Below are 22,357 nucleotides of genomic sequence, written 5' to 3' on the forward strand. Positions count from 1 at the left end.
TGCTGGGCGGTATGACCAAAAATTTATATCACGGTATTTTTCAAAATTATATCGGTGTCACGGTATTTGACGGTATTTTTTTTCCAATTAAAGGGGAAGGAAAGGCAAAGTCACTTGGGGGTGCCAAAATGTTAAGCACCCCCAAGTGACTTTAACCGCTTACCTTGTACCCCGGGCTGGTGCCCCTGTTAGGAGAAAATAGCACCAGCCCGGGGCACCTGGAGCGCAGCACTTCCTCCTTCCGCCTTCCACTTCCTAAACTGCCGGTGGCCGGGCATGCACAGTAGAGCGAAAAAGCCGACTTAAATGTTTAAGTTCGGCTTTTCACTCTACTGCGCATGCGCGCGCAGCGAAGCCGGAAGGAGGAAGCGCCGGCAGCTACCCCGGGCTGGTGCTGTTTTCTCCTGACAGCGGCACCAGCCCGGGGTAAAAGGTAGGCGGTTAAAGTCACTTGGGGGTGCCTAACATTTTGGCACCCCCAAGTAACTTTACCTTTCTTTTTCCTTTAACATTGGTGGCCAGGGCCCCTAAATATTGCTATTGAGACAATTAGTATTTAATCCAGAGGAAACAAAGTTGAAAATATATGGAAAGGCTCGTGTTGGTACAATTCCTCAGAGGTTCTAAATCGGTATATGAAGCACTGCTTCATGCAGTTCTGTACTTGGAATGTGCAATTTTGGGAGGTTTGTCCCAGTGAGGCGCCAGTAGAGGGAGCATGTGACCAGCTAAGCAGGAAGCTTCCCCCCCCTTTCCCCTTATAATTAGGATTATTATTTATAAGCACCACCCCCCATACAGCAAGTTGGCCAGCGATGTGGCCCGTGTCACTTCTGTTGCCGCTTCGGGTTGCGCCCCGTGCGTACTGACGTCATGTACGCACGGGGCGCAACCCGATCTTCACCGGTATGGGGGTATTTAAAAAATGAATATCGTTTTTTTTTTTAAAAAACGGTATTCAGTATATGGCGGTATACCGCCCAGCACTACAGTACCTCACAAAAGGTTAATGATCAAATTAAGGAATATTGGCTTAGAACATAATATTTGTAATTGGATAGAGAACTGGCTGAAGGATAGATTACAAAGAGTGGTGGTAAATGGAACATTTTCTAATTGGACCAGTGTGGTTAGTGGAGTACCACAGGGGTCAGTCCTTGGTCCCTTGCTTTTTAACTTGTTTATTAATGACCTGGAGGTGGGCATAGACAGTACTGTTTCTATTTTTGCTAATGACACAAAATTATGCAAAACTATAAGTTCCATGCAGGATGTTGCCGCTTTGCAGAGCGATTTGACAAAATTGGAAAACTGGGCAGCAAACTGGAAAATGAGGTTCAGTGTTGATAAGTGCAAAATTATGCATTATGGTAGAAATAATATAAACGCGAACTATCTACTGAATGGTAGTGTTTTGGGGGTTTCCTTAATGGAGTGGGATCTAGGGGTTTTTGTTGATAACAAGTTGTTTAATTCCAGGCAGTGTCATTCTGTGGCTACTAAAGCAAATAAAGTGCTGTCTTGTATAAAAAAGGGCATTGACTCAAGGGATGAAAACATAATTTTGCCTCTTTATAGGTCCCTGGTAAGGCCTCACCTTGAGTATGCAGTGCAGTTTTGGGCTCCAGTCCTTAAGAAGGATATTAATGAGCTGGAGAGAGTGCAGAGACGTGCAACTAAACTGGTTAAGGGGATGGAAGATTTAAACTATGAGGTTAGACTGTCGAGGTTGGGGTTATTTTCTCTGGAAAAGAGGCGCTTGCGACATGATTACTCTGTACAAGTACATTAGAGGGGATTATAGGCAAATGGGGGATGTTCTTTTTTCCCATAAAAACAATCAACGCACCAGAGGTCACCCCTTTAGATTAGAGGAACGGAGCTTCCATTTGAAGCAGCATAGGTGGTTTTTCACAGTGAGGGCAGTGAGGTTGTGGAATGCCCTTCCTAGAGATGTGGTAATGGCAGATTCTGTTAATGCCTTTAAGAGGGGCCCGGATGAGTTCTTGAACAATCAGATTATCCAAGGCTATTGTGATACTAAAATCTACAGTTAGTGTTGGTGGTTGTATGTGTGGTTTGTGTATGTGAGTGTATAGATTGGTGGGTTGTGTGTGCTGGGTTTACTTGGATGGGTTGAACTTGATGGACTCTGGTCTTTTTTGAACCCTATGTAACTATGTATAGGTAACTTTTAATGACATTAATATTTTAAACAGTAGTTTTTTAGTGTCAGTATCACTCAAAAACTCAAGGAATGCTATCATTCCTTATTTGGACGATTGTCTGCTAAAGGCAGAGATAGATGATTTTGCAGGAACATTTATCCCAGACTTTAAAGGTGTTTCAGTTGCTGGGCTGATTAATAAATTGGAAGAAATCCAATCCGTATCCTTCAATGAAAGTAAAATTTTTGTGCATGCTGTGGGACACAGTAAAGGAAAAAAATTTCCTTCCTCGAGAAAAAAGACAGAAATTCAGGGAGAAGCTTCAAGGATTTCAGGAAAGAAATATTTCCTCTCCAAAACAAGGCCTGCAAATTCTGGGTCTTTATGCAGTAATAGAAGCAGTTCTATGGGGCATCCTCACATAAAAGATCTACAGGAAAACATAAACTCAGTTTAAAACCATCAGAAGGCATCACTGGGGCAGAAACTCTGTGTCCCACTAAAAATACGGAAATCCCTCACTTGGTGGCTACAACCAAGAAATCGCTCAAAAGGTTCTTCCTTGTTTCCAGATCCTCCCTTAGTCATCACAACAGATGCAAGTGGCAAAGGTTGGGGGCCCACCTAGGAAATATAGTAAAGCAAGTGATCTGGGAAGAAGAATTTTTCCATCTAGCAGCAAATTCCTTAGCGTTGGAGGCAGTGTGGAGAGCCCTGCTTGCCCTTAAAACAAAGATTAAAGGTCAAAATATTTTAATACACACAGACAGTGTGACAGTGGCCTATTATATAAATCACCAGGGAGGCTCCAGAAGCAAGGACCTGGGGAAAAGAATCAAAAAGAACATATTTTGATCAGAAAAAAATCTAAAAAGTCTACTAGCACACCACATTTCTGTGCTGGTCGTGGCAATATTCGAGCAGATTTTTTAAGCCGCAGGTCGATGCTTTCAGGAGAACGGAGCCTAGACCAATAGACTTTTTTACAGATCTGCAGTCTTTGGGGGTTTCCGGTGATAGACCTCATGGCCTCAAAATACAATACAAAGCATCAAAAGTTTTTTTCCCTGACAGCAGGTCAGGGCGAAGAAGCAGTGGATGCCCAGTCCTGGGATTACAGCCTAGCATATGTCTTCCTGCCAATTCCTATGCTGGCGAGGGTAATTAAGAAAATTGCTCTTTGTTCAACAAAAGTAATTCTAATTGCTCCTGCCTGGGCCAGAAGGAGTTGGTACTCCAACCTCCCCCAACTCAGTCCTCCCTGGCATCTTCCAGTGAAGGAAAATCTTTTGTCCCAGGGACCAATTTTCCATTCAAACCCTGCAGCTCTGCGATTCACAACTTGGATAATGAGAGTGATTTTATGAGAGCACAAGGAATATCTTCACCTGTCATTGAAATCCTTTTGCAGAGCAGGAAGAAAGTTACTAATATAGTTTATCAGAGAATTTGACTATCGTTCCAGAAGTGGTGCTTAGACAAAAACTGACCCCGGAGGATGCTTCTGTGTCAATCATCTTAGATGTTTTACATGAGGGGTTCCAGAAAAAGTAGGTTTACATCTCAGCCTTATCAGCTTTCAAGAATATGTCTATAGTGGAGCATTCACTAATCAAAAATTTGTTAAGGTAATTCAGAATATTATGCCAAAGACAAATAACTTTATCTCCTAAAGGGATTTAGATGTGGTGCTAAAGGCCTTACAAGATGTGCCCTTTGAACCCTTAAAAGAAGCTTCTCTGTATCACCTTTCCATCAAAACAGTATTTCTAGTTGCAGTTTGTTCAGCACGACACGTAGGAGAACTTCAAGCTTTGTCTTGCAGAGATTCATGCCTGCAGGTATTTCCAGATAGGATCATTCTCAAGGCAGATCCCTGGTTTAGGTCTAAAGTCTCATCCAATTTTCATAGGAATTTTGAAGTTATTAGTTGGGGGCGGTGTTTTTCCTACCAGGATGACGACACCTCTCTAAGCAAGTGCTGCCTTCGGGACTGAGGGAAAAGGGATTTAAGTAAGAATAAATTTGTTATTTTATTAATGGTGTATGGATTCTTGGCCTGTGGATTAACACATCTTGAAAAATCGCCCCTATGCTCCAAAAAGCTCATTGATATGCCTGTCATTGCATCAGCTTGAGTGCAGGCACACAGGGCAGATTTTGGTGCAATACTGCTCGAGCATGCAATCGCTCATGGTGCAGGCACAAATATAAGCTTTTTGGAGCGTAGGGACAGATTTTCTGCCTGCATTTATTCACAGGTCAGAGAATCCACCCCGTGTGGCAGTGCACTTAACCTTCAGAATTATCATGTTACATCTCGTTAAAATATTTTCATGTGTTTACCTTGACCTCTTTTATAGTTATATATTATCTTTTATATTTATGATACATTATTCATTATATTTTTTTGATACGCTTATATTATTGATTATATTTTTAATGCAGGTGCATTTTTTAGGTATGTAAGCTATATATAAATAACTAAGGGTTTAACACAAAGTTACTGGCTTCCACAATAAAAAAAATGAAGGCTAAAAAACTTTGAGAGATTAAGGCTGATTAAATAATATATGAGCTAAATTGTATCAGTGCAATTAGTTATTAAGTCTACTAACAGTTAAAAATAAAAAAACTCAAAGTTCTGTTGCTATTTTCAACTGGACTTGTGTTTTGCTTTGTTTTGCATTGAAACTGCCTAACAGTCTGAACCCTTCCAGGCTTCCTACAATTCTTGACCCCTCAGAAGCTGTGAGGTATACTTTCTATATCTTTATACTTCCTGCGTATAATCTTTTTACCATGTTGTTAACTTCCCTCATAGATAAAAGATCCTGCTAAAAAACGCTATGAGGTTCCAATACCAACTCCACAGGTCAGTGGCAAGGCATCCAGCACACTCTTCGATGTCCAATTTTCCTGTGACCCTTTTGGTTTGATCATTCGCAGAAAGTCCAGCGGGCTGATTTTGTAAGTAAATACTGTTCTCTGTCTTTTTTCATGATAACTGTGAAATAGATCTCTTTAAGGGCTCTTACACACAAGTGTTCTTACCTGCATTCCCATGCAATAGATCTTTTAATTAGGTTGTATTCTTTGTGATACAGGAAATTCAGGCCTGTGTTTTTTCTGTATTCCCCAAAGAGGCCCAAAGAAACCTTTTGCAATTCAACAAAACTGCATTTTCAGTGATGGAATATTTGCATGATGCATGTTTTCAGAAGTGTGTGTTTTTAGAAGGCATTGTTATAAACAAAACATAGCCTAGCAAACATAGATTAGCACCTGCTTATCTCGTAAACTTACCATCCAAAGCAGATATAAAAGAAATGCTGCAAGAGGTAACAGTGATGCTTAAAGAAGAAATACTTGATATAAAAAGAGAGATAATTTCTCTGGCCTCACGCACAGGCAAAGTAAAATAACAGCCAACCAAAAAACTATTTACACGCATATTCAGCAACAAGACTATCATAGTAGAACTCCAGAGGCAAATAGAAGACAAAGACAACTGGAGCAGGAGAATAATATTAGAGTAAGAGGGATACCTAAAATTATACAAAATGAAGAAATATGCCCTTCAAATATTTAATAGTATTTTCAATAGAGACCCAAGCACTGAAATCAAAATTGAGAGAACTCACAGGGTACAGAAGCAAAAAGCAGCTCCCTCAATGCTCCATCTTACAGCCAAGAAAAATGGAACTTTGGCAATTATCTGTACGCCTTTAGATACGGTCAACTTTATCAAAAAACGAAATCTCCCGGAAATGGATCTTCCAGGCTTGAATCCAGAACTGGAAAAAATACCAAATTTATCATTTAAGATACAAGGAGAATGGACCCAAGCAACAACCCCTAAATGTACTCCTCACATGCCTAAAACTCCAAGAAACAAGATGAGACCGCTCCACAACTAAATCAGGATGGTAACTGGCTAGATGTATATAGAGACAATTTGCAGGAACAGATAAGAAGGAAAGCTTTAGATATCATAATGATTCCTTTCCAGGGCCAACTGAAAATGCCTTTATCCAAAAGTGCCAATTCGCCAGCACTCAGGGGAATGGGGGAGATACTTACCACTAGTGTTTTTTGTGGTCTGGTGCACTTCTTTTGCCGTCTAGCTCCTCTCCTTTTCTTCGGGTGTACTTAGTCCGAACCTAAAAAAGAAGAGAAGGAGGAGGAAGAAGGGGAGTGTGTACTGCATCCGATTGCCGGCTCTCCATGGAAGCCTCTAGTCACGTGGTTTCTCCTGGTCTAATGATACTTGCCTCTCTGCAGGGAATGCGACTGACCTGGAGTTCCCCATCGGGCTTGCACGTTATGACATTTTGAACAAAATACCAGGCAGACAATGTCAATCCAAATACAAATTGGTAATGCTCACCTATAACGAGACCATGGTCTAGAGAAGTTTCTGCGTGTCCTGCCTGTTGTGGTGTGCCAGTGGGTCCAAAGACACCAAGCTACTGCTAGCTGTGCAAGTAGTGGAAAATTACCTGGTGAGAGAAACTTGGTCCCGCCAAAACACTGTGACAGTCGTCCACAGGGTCAACATTATTTTTACTCTTTATGCCACTACAATGGATTTGTATGAACTTCAAGATTTAATTAAAAGGGTTTACCAAAAATATACTATAAGCCAAGTAGGAATTAAATACATTTTCCTTTTCACTGTTATACTGTTGTACATAATCATAACTATAAAGGTAATTTATAATACTTTTTAAAAAATAATTTGCAGTCAGTAACTACCTGAAATCCAAAACTCAACTGATGGTTTGCCAGGCCTTCCCTGCACATGTCTTTTATTTCCTTGTTAGTTTCTATTTTATGTTAGTTATGTTATATATAGAATACTACAGTTCCCAGAATTCCTCTTCTACATATTAGAATGCAATTTCCTTTGTGTGATGTGTGCAATTGCTTATTGGTTCTGGAGGCTTTCTGAATTATAGTTTTTGTTCCTGTGAGAGTGGGTCTGATGTAAGCTGTCCTTTCTTTTTTTAACTGTTTTGCTAAAGAAAAACTGCTTTTATTTTTGGTATACTGCCGCCAGCAGAATTAAAGCCATTTTTCTTAAAGAAACATTTTGCTGTCCAGACATTTACTCTGCTTGACTCTGCCAGTCAGCATTGAAGATGGAGGAAAAAAAATGCAAGAAATTTACTGAAAGCATTAAACATAAATGAATGTATGTTGTCTTGGTTATGTCTTGGACATACCTCTATATTGAGGCCTAGAAGTGAACAATATGTGAAAATGAAGTAGTTGGGTACTAGGGTGTGGCCTTCCTCAAGGAAAATAGTACAGACATACAAAATATTGTATGTATGTATAACTTTATTTATAAAGCGCCACAAGGGTACGCAGCGATGTACAGTCTTACAGAATACAAAATTACACACAGGGAGGACAAGTGATATGATAAATAAATACAATAAATATATATATACTGTATATAAGTGCCATGTGGTATGAGACACAGTAGGAAGGAGGTCCCTGCCCCATAGAGCTTACAATCTAAGTGGTTGGGTAACATACAGGCACAAACTGGAAGGTAAGAGTGCACCAGGTATGGGCATTTGCCCTTAAGTGCAGGACTGGGCAAAATAATGTTTTAGTGCTCCAGAAGGTAACAGCTGAGCTTTTTCTTAAAGACAGTGGGTGAGTGTTCCCTACGGAGGGATTCCATATAAATACCTCCCTTTTTCCAAAATAGGTTTTTTTGTGTACTTAAATTAAGGTAAATTTTAGTTTTTCTGTTTTGTGTGACAGGTTGAACACCACTGTGGCGCCGCTAATATTTGCAGATCAGTTCTTGCAGATCTCAACATCCCTTCCCTCTGGGTATCTGTATGGTCTGGGGGAACACCTTACTGCTCTTAACCTCAGCCTTCAATGGAATCGCCTCACTTTCTGGAACAGAGATTTACGACCTTCAGTAAGTAAAATGATGGGATTATGTGTTATCCTGTAAGGATACAAACCTGAATGCCGCCTATATACCTTGATACAGTCAGAGCCAAACTTGTAGTCTGTATTTTACATCTACATTGAATGTATGCAATTTACATGAAATAGACTTTCAGCCAGTGTATGAAAGATTAGTACTGAGTACAGAATCACCATTAGCAACCCTCTTGGATTTAATTTTGCTTTTTGGGCTCCCCAGTACAGTTCTATTCCTGTACCACTGATGTTGGGGAATTTTATTTTTAATACAATAGATACAAAGCAATTTATGGGCTTACACAAAAATAACCTTTTAACTATTAATGCCACACTCCTATGTTCCTGTTTTAGCCCAAGACACAATCTAACAGCAGGGTTCAAGTTGCTGTGGTGGGGGCGGAAAGAAGTGAAGTGTTGCAATGCTGTGGCTAGCTGCTTTGTTCACTGTGTGTGTGTGTGTGTGTGTGTGTGTGTGTGTGTGTGTGTGTGTAGAGGATATGGCTGAGCAGCTGCTGTCATTTCCCTGAGCTTGGGGCACAACTCACAATATAGAGTTTACACGCAAACAGTTCATTTTGGTTGATTAATATTTGGACAGTAACATAATTTTGATAATTTTGTCTCTTTCAGATTTAATTAAAGGGGTTTAACAAAAATATACTATAAGCCAAGTAGGAATTACATCCATTTTCCTTTCACTGTCCTCAGTCTAACATAATCATAAATATAATGGTATTTTTTTAATACGTTGTAATAATTTGCAGTCATTAACTACCTGAAATCCAGAACTCTACTGATGGTTTGCCAGGCCTTCCCTGCATATGTCTTTTATCTCCTTGTTAGTTGGTCTTTATGTCTTTAGTTTTTAATTCAGCAGGTTTAATGCATGTTTAATGGTTGAGATCAGGTGACTTAGCCTGTTGAATCTTTACAGGTTACAGATTTCTATTTTATGTTAGTTATGATATATATATAGAATACTTCAGTTCCCAGAATTCCTCTATATACATGTTAGAATGCATGATCTCCCTCTTTCTGAAGCTGCATGTTCCCGGATTAAAGTCAATAATAGTTCTTATATGCATCTCCTTAAATAAAGAAGTGTGTGTAACTATACCCTTCTGTGCCAGAATCTGATACATAGAAACTCTGGTAGGTCACCTCTCTCTTGAGCTTTAGAGAGTCGTACTGTGCAGTGGCAACACAATTTTTGACCTCTGCAGAGGAAATGGAATCAGAGTATGAAACAGTCCAGTCCTATCAGGATCGCAGTGTTAGATGGAAAAGCAGAATTACACAAGCAGCAATACAAAGGCACATGGAAAAAGTGAATAGTAGAGCTAGATTTTCCATCTTCAACCCAGATTGCATGTATTGCAGGTACAACATTTAGGATTACCTCCAAGAGGATATTGTTGAGGATGTGAACATTGATGAAAATCCATCTGTATCAAATGATAAAAATAAAACAGAAAAGAACAGGCAAATAACAAAGCTGAAAATAGTGTTTCATGTTTCTTCTCATGACTTCATAACTGCCTGCTGACTTGACCAAATCTTAATTGTTACCTTTTTAAAATCTTGATTAATTTGGGGCATTACCCAGCTCTTTTGTACTGACACCTTCCATTAAACACCACTTTAAACAACATGAAAGATCTCATACAGGAACTTTCAATGTTCTTAATTAGTTTCTTTATGTGTCTGACTTAATAAAGGACACTGTTGAAAACTATTTTCATAGTTGCATAGGGTTGAAAAAAGGCCAAAGTCTATCAAGTTTAACCCTTCCAAGTAAACCCAGCACATACAAACTTATACTGACCTATCTATACACTCACATACATAAACCATATATACCACAATAGCCTTGGATACTGTTCTTGTTCAAGAACTCATCCAAGCCCTTAGTGGCATTAACAGAATCTGCCATCACAACATCATTAGGAAGGGCATTCAACAACCTCACTGCCCTCACTGTGAAAAACCACCTATGCTGCTTCAAATGGAAGCTCCGTTCCTCTAATCTAAAGGGGTGGCCTCTGGTTCTCTGATCATTTTTATGGGAAAAAAGAACAGCCCCTATCTGTTATGCACTTTGATATAAATAATATAAACACAAGTTATATACTAAATGGTAGTGTGTTGGGGGTATCCTTAATTCACAAGAATGTGGGGATTTTTGTAGATAACAAGTTGTCTAATTCCAGGCAGTGTCATTCTGTGGCTACTAAAGCAAATAAAGTACTGTCTTGTATAAAAAAGAGCATTGACTCAAGGGATGAAAACATAAGTTTGCCTTGTTATAGATCTCTGGTAAGGAATCACCTTGAGTATGCAGTGCAGTTTTGCAATTTAATGAGCTGGAAAGACTGCAGAGACGTGCAACTTAACTGGTAAAGGAGATGGAAAATTTAAACTATGAGGTTAGAGTGTCAAGGTTGGGGTTGTTTTCTCTGGAAAAGGCGCTTGTGAAAGGACACATTAGAGGGGATTCCCTGCATTGTTTCATTCCCTCCCCCCCCCTCCCCTCCCCTCTGCCAGATCCACTTCTGATTGGTTGGTGGGCATGTGTAGCTCAGAACAGGAGACAGGATCAAGTTACACACATGCTCAGAGAATAGGAAGGCTGCCTACAGGAAGGACAGAGAGATTTCAGTGATGTCACTGTAGTCTTCACACTGCTGTAGGCTGCCAGCACCATATCTCAGAGAAGCAAGCAGGGATATGGGAATTTAGATATGCAGTAAGTACTTAAAAAGAATGCCTGTAGACTTACTTTTAATTTATATTAACCTTTCATTGTCCTTTAAAGCTTTGCACATTTTAGTATCCTCAGCAAAAATTGAAGCTGTACTTTCTATTCCCACCTCCAGCTCATTAATAAACAGGTTAAAAAGCAAAGACCAAGGTTCCTGACCACAGACTCTAGGGGGCAGATTTATTAAGACACGCATTCGAATCCCGAATGGGAAAAATTCAGATTGGATACGATAATTTCTGAAGATCTCGACGATTGAAAGATCGTAAACGACGGGAAAACCTTTCCAACTTTGATCCTTCTGTGCACGATTTTGGAAGCCTCCCACAGGAATAAATGGCACTCTGCAGCTCCAACCTGGCCCAAGGAAAGTCACGATATCGAAGCTTGAATGAACCCGAAACTTTCGTACTTGCAAAGTATTAAAAAGTCGCGACGGCGATGAAAAATTTGCGCAAGATACAAAAAAGTTGCAATGGCGACGAAATTGGCTAAAAAAACCCGCACATTACGAAAAACGCATTTGGACGCATTCAAAGCATTTGTGCCTTAGTAACTCTCCCCCTAAGGGGCTGATTTACTAATCCACGAATCCGAATCCCGAATGGAAAAAAATTGGATTGGAAACGAACATTTTGCGACTTTTTCGTATTTTTTTCGTCACCGTCGCGACTTTTTCGTAGCCGTTACGACTTTAGCGAATTGTCGCGACTTTTTCATAGCCATTATGACTTTCGTGAATTGTCACGACTTTTGCATAGCCATTATGACAAATATACCGATCATTACGAAAAAAACGCATTCGGCCGCTTTTCAGACATTTGTGGATTAGTAAATGTGCCCCTAAGTGTAGGGACATGAGGGAGCTTTCCTACCAGGACCAAGACGTAATTACGGGAACAAGGAGGACACAACCACAATGGAAGTTCAAACTTGTTTAGTTTATTCTTACGTGCTCATAGCTTTTATACCTTTTGGTGTATGTGCAGATACAAAGGAATTTATTGTAAAAAAATAGAATAGGATCTCATTAGCATCAAGGATGGTGCAGGACAGAAAATTAAGGAGGACAAAAGGATGCGTCACTACACAGATAAGATTAAGTTATTTTTCAAACCGTATATTTCGTAAGGTGCCAGCCGTGCAAGGGTACTATTTGGGAAGAACAACTATTATTGGATGTTCAAGCCTTGCTATTTGCAGTTACAAAATGGAAATACATTTCTAAAATGGAACCTAATATGCTAAGCATCGAAGTATACCAAAGTTACCAAAGTACACGCATATATGAATATATGATTATATCGATACGAGAATATAAGATATTATATCAAACCTCACACAAGGACTGACCCCTGCGGTACTCCACATACAACACTGGCCCAATTAGAAAATGTTCCATTTACCACCACTCTTTTTAATCCTTCAGCCAGTTCTCTATCCAATTACAAATATTATGCTCAAGACCAATATTCCTCAATTTTATCATTAACTTTCTGTGAGGTACTGTTTCAAATGCTTTAGCAAGGTCTAAATAGATGACATCTACTGCCATTCCAACATCAAGGTTCCTGCTCACCTCATAAAAGGCAACTAAATTAGTCTGGCAAGATCTGTTGTGCATAAAATCATGCTGGCACAAACTTACAGTATTGTGATTTGCAATGTTTTCAAGTATCCTATCCCTTATTACCCCTTCCAAAAGCTTCCCTACTACAGATGTAAAACTAACAGGCCTATAGTTTTCAGGCTGAGAATGGGATCCCTTTTTAAATAATGGCACCATATTAGCAATTCGCCAGTCTCTCGGCACAATGCCAGATCTCAATGAATCCTAAAAAAATAAGTGAAGAGGTTTGGCAATCTGAGCTCATTTAATACCCTGGGATGAATGCCATCTGGTCATGGACCTTTGTTTACCTTTACATGTTTACCTTTACATGTTCATGTCTCTTTTGAATTTCCTCCAGAGTGACCCATGCATCAGTAGCTATATTACTAGAATTGGGTCTATTAAAAAGGAAGCCTTGATTAGTTGGCTCCTCAGTTGTATAAGGGTCCCATCCCTTCTTGCTTAATTTTTTTTTACATCTTTAGAATTAATAAAATAATATAATTTAATACAAAAATAAATAATAAAATAGTTTTGGATTCCTTTTGCTCCTTGCTGCATTGCCCCTTTTCATCTCTATTTTAGCTTGCCTGATAGCTTTTTTGCATGCTTTATTTGCTTCCTTGTACCTGATGAAAGTTTCTGCTGTCCCAGCTAACTTGAATGCTTTACAAGTACATTTTTTTCTTACAAACCTCGACACCAACTCTTTTATTCAGCCATAAAGGTTTTGCTTTGTGATGCCTTTCCTTGCCTACAAGGGGAATATACTGACCTGTATACTTGCTAAGCAATGTTTTAAAGAGATTCCATTTTCCTTCCGTGTTTAACCCTGTGAAAAGCCTTTCCCAGTTACATTGCAGAGATGCCCTTATACTGGCAAAGTCTGCACGTCTAAAATTTTGTGTTTTAGTTACTCTCTTATAGAGCTGTCTCTGCAACATTATCTCAAAGGAGACCATGTTATTATCACTGTTCCCCAAATGCTCACCCACACAAATGTTAGAGATGAGTTCAGTGTTATTAGATATCGCCAGGTCCAAAAGAGAATCATTCCTAGTAGGTTCTTGAACTGCCTGAAATAAAAAGTTGTCATTTAGCATATTTACAAACCTACTCGCTTTTTCTGACTTAGCCACCCCATTACTCCAGTCAATGTCCAGATAATTAAAGTCCCCCATAATAACAACTGGACCTAGTTGTGAAGCCTCTTCCATTTGCAAAAGTGTCTGGGCCTCATCCTCCTCACTTATATGGGGTGGTTTATAGCATACACCAATGATAATGTTCTTTGTAACCTTTAGCCCTGCTAAAATCTCTACCCAAAGGGATTCCACCCTGTCTCTGGTAATGTCTTTAGCACATGGCTTTAAATCTGACTTAACATAAAGACAAACCCCTCCACCCTTTTTAATCCCTGTGTCCCTACTAAAAAGGGTGTAACCATTTAAATTCACAACCCATATTCACAAAGGCAAAGTAGATTATGATTGCTGCAGGTATGGTTCTATGTAAATAGGTTACTAATTCAAGTTGATTAGAGTTCAAATGGAAAGCTACATGTGCTTAAATGCAGTCTGTGGGAGGCTGACTTCCTGTAATTCTGAGCTTTCTGGATAACTGATTTCCAGACAAGGGATCCAATTCCTGTATATACCAGTTGACCATTGCTAATGACTGGAAGAAGCATATTTGTTGAGCTAGAATTGCATCCAATATCGGCTCAGCCTCAACAGAGAGTTGTTCCATACTGAGGAATATGATGAACACCTGCTAATAAGTGCAGAATTAGTAACATAGTAACATAGTAAGTTGGGTTGAAAAAAGACATACGTCCATCAAGTTCAACCATAATGCCTATACCTAACCTGCCTAACTACAAGTTGATCCAGAGGAAGGCAAAAAACCCCATCTGAAACCTCTCTAATTTGCCTCAGAGGGGAAATAATTCCTTCCTGACTCCAAGATGGCAATCGGACCAGTCCCTGGATCAACTTGTACTAAGAGCTATCTCCCATAACCGTGTATTCCCTCACTTGCTAAGAATCCATCCAGCCCCTTCTTAAAGCTATATAATGTATCAGCCAGTACGACTGATTCGGGGAGGGAATTCCACAACTTCACAGCTCTCACTGTAAAAAATCCTTTCCGAATATTTAAATGGAACCTCCCTTCTTCTAAACGGAGTGGGTGCCCTCGTGTCCGTTGGAAGGACCTACTGGTAAATAAAACATTAGAGAGGTTATTATATGATCCCCTTATATATTTATACATAGTTATCATGTCACCTCTTAAGCGCCTCTTCTCCAGTGTAAACAGACCCAACTTGGCCAGTCTTTCTTCATAACTGAGACTTTCCATACCCTTTACCAGCTTAGTTGCCCTTCTCTGGACCCTCTCTAACTCAATAATGTCCCGTTTGAGCACTGGAGACCAAAACTGAACATCATATTCTAGATGGGGCCTTACCAGTGCTCTGTAAAGGGGAAGAATAACCCCCTCCTCCCGTGAATCTATACCCCTTTTAATACAGCTCAGAACCTTGTTTGCCCTTGCAGCTGCTGCCTGGCATTGCTTGCTACAGCCAAGTTTATTATCTACAAGGACTCCAAGGTCCTTCTCCATTATGGATTTGCCTAGTGCAGTCCCATTAAGGGTATACGGGGCTTGCATATTTTTACATCCCAGGTGCATGACCTTACATTTATCCACATTAAATCTCATCTGCCACTTAGCTGCCCAGATTGCCAGTTGGTCAAGATCCTGCTGCAGGGATGTCACATCCTGGGTAGAATTGACTGGTCTGCAGAGTTTTGTGTCATCTGCAAACACTGATACATTACTCATAATACCCTCCCCTAAGTCATTTATGAACAAATTAAACAAAAGTGGACCCAGTACAGAACCCTGAGGGACCCCACTGAGAACCTTATTCCAAGTAGAGAATGTGCCATTAACAACCACCCTCTGTACCCGATCCTGTAGCCAGTTTTCTATCCATGTGCAAACGACTTCACTAAGACCAATAGACCTTAGCTTAGAAAGCAGTCGTTTGTGGGGAACGGTATCAAATGCTTTGGCAAAATCCAAATAGATTATATCTACTGAATCCCCACTGTCCAGCTTCTTACTTACCTCATCATAAAAAGCAATTAAATTGGTCTGACATGACCTGTCCTTCATAAAGCCATGCTGATTACTGCTCATAATGCCATTCTCCACTACATAATTTTGAATGTGATCCCTTAACAAGCCTTCAAATAACTTGCCCACCACGGATGTCAAACTTACAGGCCTATAATTGCCAGGCTGAGATCTTACTCCCTTTTTAAATATGGGAGTGACATTCGCCTTCTTCCAATCCCTAGGTACCATACCTGATGAGAGCGAGTCTGAGAATATCAGAAACAAGGGCCACTGCAATTCTGCCCCTAGCTCTCTCAGTACCCGAGGGTGTATTCCATCTGGCCCCGGTGCCTTGTTTACATTTATCGTGTGTAACCCTTTAAGCACCATATCCTGTGCCAACCACTGTATAGTTGGAGCTGAGGCAACAGTGCAGCTATTGGGTGGGACTTGGCCCACTGGCTCCTCTACTGTATACACAGAAGAAAAGAACTGGTTAAGCACATCTGCCTTTTCTGTATCCGCTGTAACCATATTGTTATTATAACTCAATGGGGCCACACCCTCAACCTGCATCTTTTTACTATTAATATACTTAAAAAACTTTTTGGGGTTAGTCTTGGCCTCGGCCGCGATGCGCTCCTTATTTTCTATCTTTGCCTTCTGGATTGCTGTTTTACAACACTTGTTATAGTGTTTATATTCATTAAACGCAGCTACTGTCCCCTCTGACTTATATTTCTTAAAAGCTTTCCTTTTTCTCCCTATTAACTTCTTTACCTCAGAGTTAAGCCACATAGGGTGATTCTTAACACTTCTACTTTTTCTTATTAATGGAATGAATTGAGAACAGTAATGATTTAATATCATTTTAAATGACAACCATTTCTGCTCTGTATTTTTATCAGAAAACATAATGCCCCAATCTATGCCCTGAAGCACAGCCCTTAAGGAGCTAAAATTTGCCTTCCTAAAATTCAGTGTCTTTGTTGCCCCCGTGTAAATTTGTTTCCTGCACCAAACATCAAATGAAATAACATTATGGTCACTATTACCCAGGGGTTCAACCACTTGCACATTTGCTATACGTTCTGGGTCATTAGAGATCACTAGATCTAGTATAGCATGGTTCCTGGTTGGCTCCTCAACAACCTGTGACATAAAGTTGTCGTGCAGCAAGTTTATAAACTTGTTCCCATTTACTGTCCTGGCAGTACTATTGCCCCAGTCAATATCAGGGTAATTAAAATCCCCCATTATTATCACTTGCCCCAAACTAGCAGCCTTTTCTATTTGCAACAGGAGCTGGGCCTCCTCCTCTTCGCTTACATTAGGGGGTCTATAGCATACCCCTACAATTAGTTTGGTAGATTCTTTACTATCTGTGAGAAGCTCAACCCATAAGGATTCAGCTCCCTCTGTTCCCCCCATAACTTCCTCCTTAATATTTGCTTTTAAGTCGTGCTTAATGAACAGACACACTCCTCCTCCTTTTCTATTGCCCCTGTCCCTCCGAAACAATGTATACCCCCCAATATTAACTGCCCAGTCATGAGACTCATTCAACCAAGTTTCAGCAACGCCAATCACATCATATTTCCGCTCCAACGCCAGTACCTCCAGCTCTCCCATTTTACCAGTCAGACTCCTTGCATTGGTAAACATACATTTAATACTGGTTCCGGCGTGAGAATGACGTGTAAACAACTTATGGGCCTCCCTGCCATTATCAGTATCCCGAAGCAAGTCTCCTCCCCCAATTTCCCTTACTATGCCCACTACCTCATCTATCCTGTCTACCACAGAATTTCCCGCTGCACCCTCCCCCCCACTCCTAGTTTAAAATCTCCTCCAACCCTCTAGCCATCTTTTCCCCCAAAGCAGCTGCCCCATCATCATTGAGGTGCAGCCCATCCCTGGCAACGAGCTTGTAGCCGATTGAGAAATCAGCCCAGTTCTGGAGAAACCCAAAGCCCTCCTCCCTCCTCTCAGCCACGCATTAATCTCCCTGAGCTCCCGCTGCCTTCTTAATGTTGCTCGTGGCACAGGTAATATCTCTGAGAAAATTACCTTGGAAGTCCTCGCCCTCAACTTTGCACCTAGCTTTTTAAAATCGTTCTTGAGGACTTCCCCCCCTCCTCTAACTTTGTCATTGGTACCTATGTGTACCAAGACCGCCGGGTCTTCCCCAGCCCCTCCCAACAATTTGTCCACTCGTTCCACCACATGCCGAACCCTAGCACCAGGCAAGCAACACACAGTTCGGCATGTAGGGTCTTTGCGACAAATTACCCTATCCACCTTTCTAATAATTGAATCCCCTACAACTATAACCTGCCTTCCCTTCCTAGCACTACTCCCCCCACCTGTATTAGAGGTGCCGGCTCCCAGGGTGCTCTGAGAGTCAGCCTGCTCCATACATGCCAGCTCAGAGCTGCCTTCCCCAGCATCTTCACCTAACGCGGCAAATCTGTTGGTTTGTACAAGCTTTGAACCAGCCCCCCTACCCTTGTGTCCCCTACTTCCCCTCTTAACTGTTACAAATTTGTCTCCCTCATTAACCTCCACTGTCCCTTTCCCCCCCCCCCCACTACACCGGCCCCTGCCCCTATGGAGCCAAGGTACCATAACATAGGTTTTTCAGTAGATTACATTGATTTGCCCTGTGAGGCACGGCTCCTCACACTGATTTTGTGTTTTTCCCTTAATTCAGCTGAATGTTTTGGGGTAGTAATCTACCCTGTTTCCTTAGCTCAAGGCAGTGACAGCTTCATCTGTAATTATTTCATTTATGCTGTATATTTCATATAAAAAAGTTATTAGAGCTTCCGATGCAAAAATCAGGGGCTAATTGTTTTATGTGTCACATTTTTTCATTTATCACTGCAGGACCAGGACCAGAAAGGTCTATGTTTAAGCAGCTTGCGCCTCTCTCCCTCTCCCTTCTCTGTCCTCCTCTCTCTGCTCTCTCCCCTCCCCTTTCTGCTGTAATCTGTGCTACCACCAGCGGGAGGGTTACTAAGACCACGCTAAAATGGCAGCTGCTATTTTAAACAACCAGGGAGCTTCTAAAGCTTTCTACAGAATAAATATAGCGTTCTAGCTTGCACTTCTGGGGCTAATCTATTGGCAATAAAATGCCAAAATACCTTTTCTTCTCTTTTAAGATGAGATCTCTTGGAAGTAGAGAGGGCTGGCTGAAACTACTCTTTTTCTATTATGTGACTACAATTTTAAATTATGTAATTTAACAAGGTTGCTCTGCACCAACTGGTCATACTTATGTAGACCAGCGTTTTTCAACCGCTGTTCCGCGAGATGTTGCCTGGTGTGCCGTAGGCAGGGCCGCAATTTTTACTTTAAAAAAAAAATCCGGGCCCTGTCATTGGTTGCGCCCCGTGTGTACGGGTGACGTCAGTACGCACGGGGCGCAACGTTATAAAAGGGCCTGTGTGCGGTCGCGTGTAGGCAGAAGTGCAGAGGCGGCGCGCGTGAGGAGAAGATGCTGCTGAAGCCGCCGAAGAGTAAAATGCTGCTGGGCACCAATGTATTAGGGGGGGCCACGGGGCACACTGACTTATGGGGGCACTGCTGCTGGGCACCAATGTACTAGGGGGGCTGGCTCTTGGCACCAATGTACTGGGGGGCACTGCTCTTGGCACCAATGTACTAGGGGGGCACTGCTGCTGGGCACCAATGTACTAGGGGGGCACTGCTCTTGGCACCAATGTACTAGGGGGGCACTGCTGCTGGGCACCAGTGTACTAGGGGGGCACTGCTCTTGGCACCAATGTACTAGGGGGGCACTGCTGCTGGGCACCAATGTACTAGGGGGGCACTGCTCTTGGCACCAATGTACTAGGGGGGCACTGCTGCTGGGCACCAATGTACTAGGGGGGCACTGCTGCTGGGCACCAGTGTACTAGGGGGGCACTGCTGCTGGGCACAGAGTTAAATTTTTTAACATTTTCTAATGGTGGTGTGCCTCGTGATTTTTTTCATGAAACAAGTGTGCCTTTGCCCAAAAAAGGTTGAAAAACACTGATGTAGACTAATTTGGATTTCTTAGTTAATAAAATCTGAAATAGTTTTGGTCACACCCCTGATCTGCTCATACCATGCTTGAAGCTCCAGTCACACTGCAACCTTTTCTGGTTAAACTTTTTGACCAAAATATGGAAATATTTCATCCCATTGGCTGCATTTCCTGCATGCATTTTACAGTTTTCATGTCAGTCTCTTTTTAATGACTACCAGATATTATATCTGATATTGTATTCACCTTTAGTTTTTCAGTGTCCCTTTGTTGTATGTGTGTCAGTGATACAGATAGGTGTGGATACCAGGCATCCCCGCATTACAAACAAAGCACAATTAGCACAGAACAGGAAACCTAAGTCTTGTGCAGCCTATGCAGTTTTTTGTCCCTTAGATGTCAGAGGAGTTCCAGTTAGATTGAAACCTGCCTTTTTTCATCTTTAAGTTAACTTTTCATGTTCATGTCCTATTCTTAACATTTCATTTTTTATTTTGCTTTTTGAGTTTTTAGTTATTTGCCTTAAAAGTCTGCCTCTTTACAGTTTAAAATGGGGGGGGCAGCTTACAGAAGTCGAACTAATGGTAGGAGATGGGGCACGAGACACCTACTGAGAATCCATGAATTCAGAGCATATAATAGGAAGTCACACCCCAGAAAATGTCTACGCAGCTGAACTCTGTGGTTGTACACACTAAAAATACACACAGCATTCTCCAGCCAAAGCCAAAACTTTGATATGACTATTGAACATATGTAAAGTTTAGCCAACATGTTAGAATAATTCACAAACTAAAGTGGCTCTGTGATTTGCTCCTTTAGAAAGATTCTAATTTGTATGGGTCTCATCCATTCTACCTGTCTATGGAGGAAGGTGGCCAAAGTCATGGGGTATTTCTGCTAAACAGCAATGCTATGGGTAAGTTTACTTTCTACATAGAACCTGTGCTAATAGTGGCATTAGAAAGAAAAGCAAATTGTTCAGGGCCTCATTATCATGTATCTTACTGGGAATTTCCTTGGATGAAATATTTTCCTGTGCACATAAAAAAGAAGAAATAGAAATCTCTCCAAGATGCTTAACTATCTATGATATTTTTTCTTTCCAGATGTATTGCTGCAGGAAGCCCCTGCTCTGACCTGGAGAACTACAGGAGGAATCCTGGATTTTTATGTATTTCTTGGGCCTGAGCCAAAATCAGTGATCCGTCAGTATCAGGATATTATTGGTGAGTTACATATCCAGGTAGATTGTAGAAAAAAAATGGAATCTGCAAAGCCAAAATGATTTCTAATTTACACCTCCAGCAGTGATATGAAACAAGTTAGTTAATTCCTCTAGTGCTGCAATTTTAATCAAGGCACAACTATAAGAAAATCTAATTGCTCAGCTCATAAGAGGGTGAAGATGTTCCTCTTCCTCAGCAATGCTAGGAAGTTAGTTTAACTGCCCTGGTGATAACCAACCTTACTTTCCAGGGTATCCATTCATGCCTCCCTACTGGAGTCTTGGTTTCCACCTTTGCCGCTGGGGGTATTCAACTTCAAACTGCACTCGACAGGTGGTGAAAAATATGAGGGATGCAAAGATTCCACTGGTGAGTGAGCAGATATCCCTATAGAAACTTTAAATTAAAAGCCATCTCTGCCCCTGTGATTTAGTGACTTAGCCACAATAATTAACCTTAGCAATGTGGTACCATAAAGCATCTTTCCTTTGCCCCAAATCTTAACTTCTTCCTTTTAAAGGAGAAGTAAAGGTAAAAACTAAGTAAGCTTTATCAGAAAGGTGTATGTAAATACAGCCATAAGCACTTACAGTAATGCTGCACTATGAAAAGAAACACAGGATTTCTTGTCTCTTTTTTTGTAAACATGATGTTCCAGTGTCTGAATTCCTCACTCAGAAACATCCTTAATTCCTGAGGCCAGAGTCTGCACAGTTCTCTCCTCTCTCCCCTCTCCTGCACCCCCCTCCCCTCTCCTGCACCCCCTTCCCATCTCCTGCTCCCCCCTCCCACCAGAATGCTAAGAACTTCCTCCCCCCTCCTTTAGGAATGTGTGATCTCCGCTATAACGGCTAGAGCTGGAGCAGGAAGGAAGCTACTTAAAATGGCAGCTGCTATTTTAAGCAAATCGAGAAAGCTTCGAAAACTGTTTACTCGGGTGGTAATGGTTTCTGCAGAATAAATATTTTGTTCTAGGTGGCACTAATGTGGCAAATCTATTGGCAGTAAAATGCCAAAATGACTTTCCTTCTCCTTTAAGATATACAATGATACCCTAGAATGGTTAAGTTATAGTCCAAAAAGCTCTTCTCTCTACAGGATGTGCAGTGGAATGATATTGATTACATGGATGCCATGAGAGATTTTACATATGATCAGAACAGGTTTGGGGATTTTCCAGAGATGGTGAAGGAGTTCCACCAACAGGGAGTCAAATACATCATGATCTTGGTAAGACAACTGTGGCTGTATACTTGAAGCCTAAAGAAGTGTACTTAAACTTTAATTAAATATAATCTCAAAAAGTATGACATTCCTGCTTTTCTTTCACTAAAAATTACTATTGATTTAAATAAAGATTGGCATTATTCACTATTGTAAGTGCAACAGCTAGAGCAGAACTGACTATTGTATAATGACTTACATATTTCTTTTCTTTTTTTTTTTGTTATGCTTGTCAAAGCAAGC

At 41.0% G+C, this 22,357-nt stretch overlaps 1 protein-coding gene across 2 annotated transcripts in view; it reads left to right on the forward strand.

Moving 5' to 3' along the window:
- gaa (glucosidase, alpha; acid) overlaps window positions 1-22,357 on the forward strand; it is a 76,765-nt gene that overhangs the window by 10,798 nt on the left and 43,610 nt on the right. The window contains exons 3-8 of one of the 2 annotated variants that reach the window (XM_031894381.1): window positions 4,993-5,138; window positions 7,950-8,115; window positions 20,484-20,580; window positions 20,771-20,890; window positions 21,141-21,259; window positions 21,974-22,120. In XM_031894381.1, the coding sequence (XP_031750241.1) occupies window positions 4,993-5,138; window positions 7,950-8,115; window positions 20,484-20,580; window positions 20,771-20,890; window positions 21,141-21,259; window positions 21,974-22,120 (795 nt within the window). The remainder of the gene's footprint in view (window positions 1-4,992; window positions 5,139-7,949; window positions 8,116-20,483; window positions 20,581-20,770; window positions 20,891-21,140; window positions 21,260-21,973; window positions 22,121-22,357) is intronic. The other variant, XM_002932515.5, reaches the window with a different exon arrangement.

Source organism: Xenopus tropicalis, chromosome 10 (genome assembly GCF_000004195.4).
Source record: "Xenopus tropicalis strain Nigerian chromosome 10, UCB_Xtro_10.0, whole genome shotgun sequence".
Lineage (NCBI taxonomy): Eukaryota > Metazoa > Chordata > Amphibia > Anura > Pipidae > Xenopus > Xenopus tropicalis.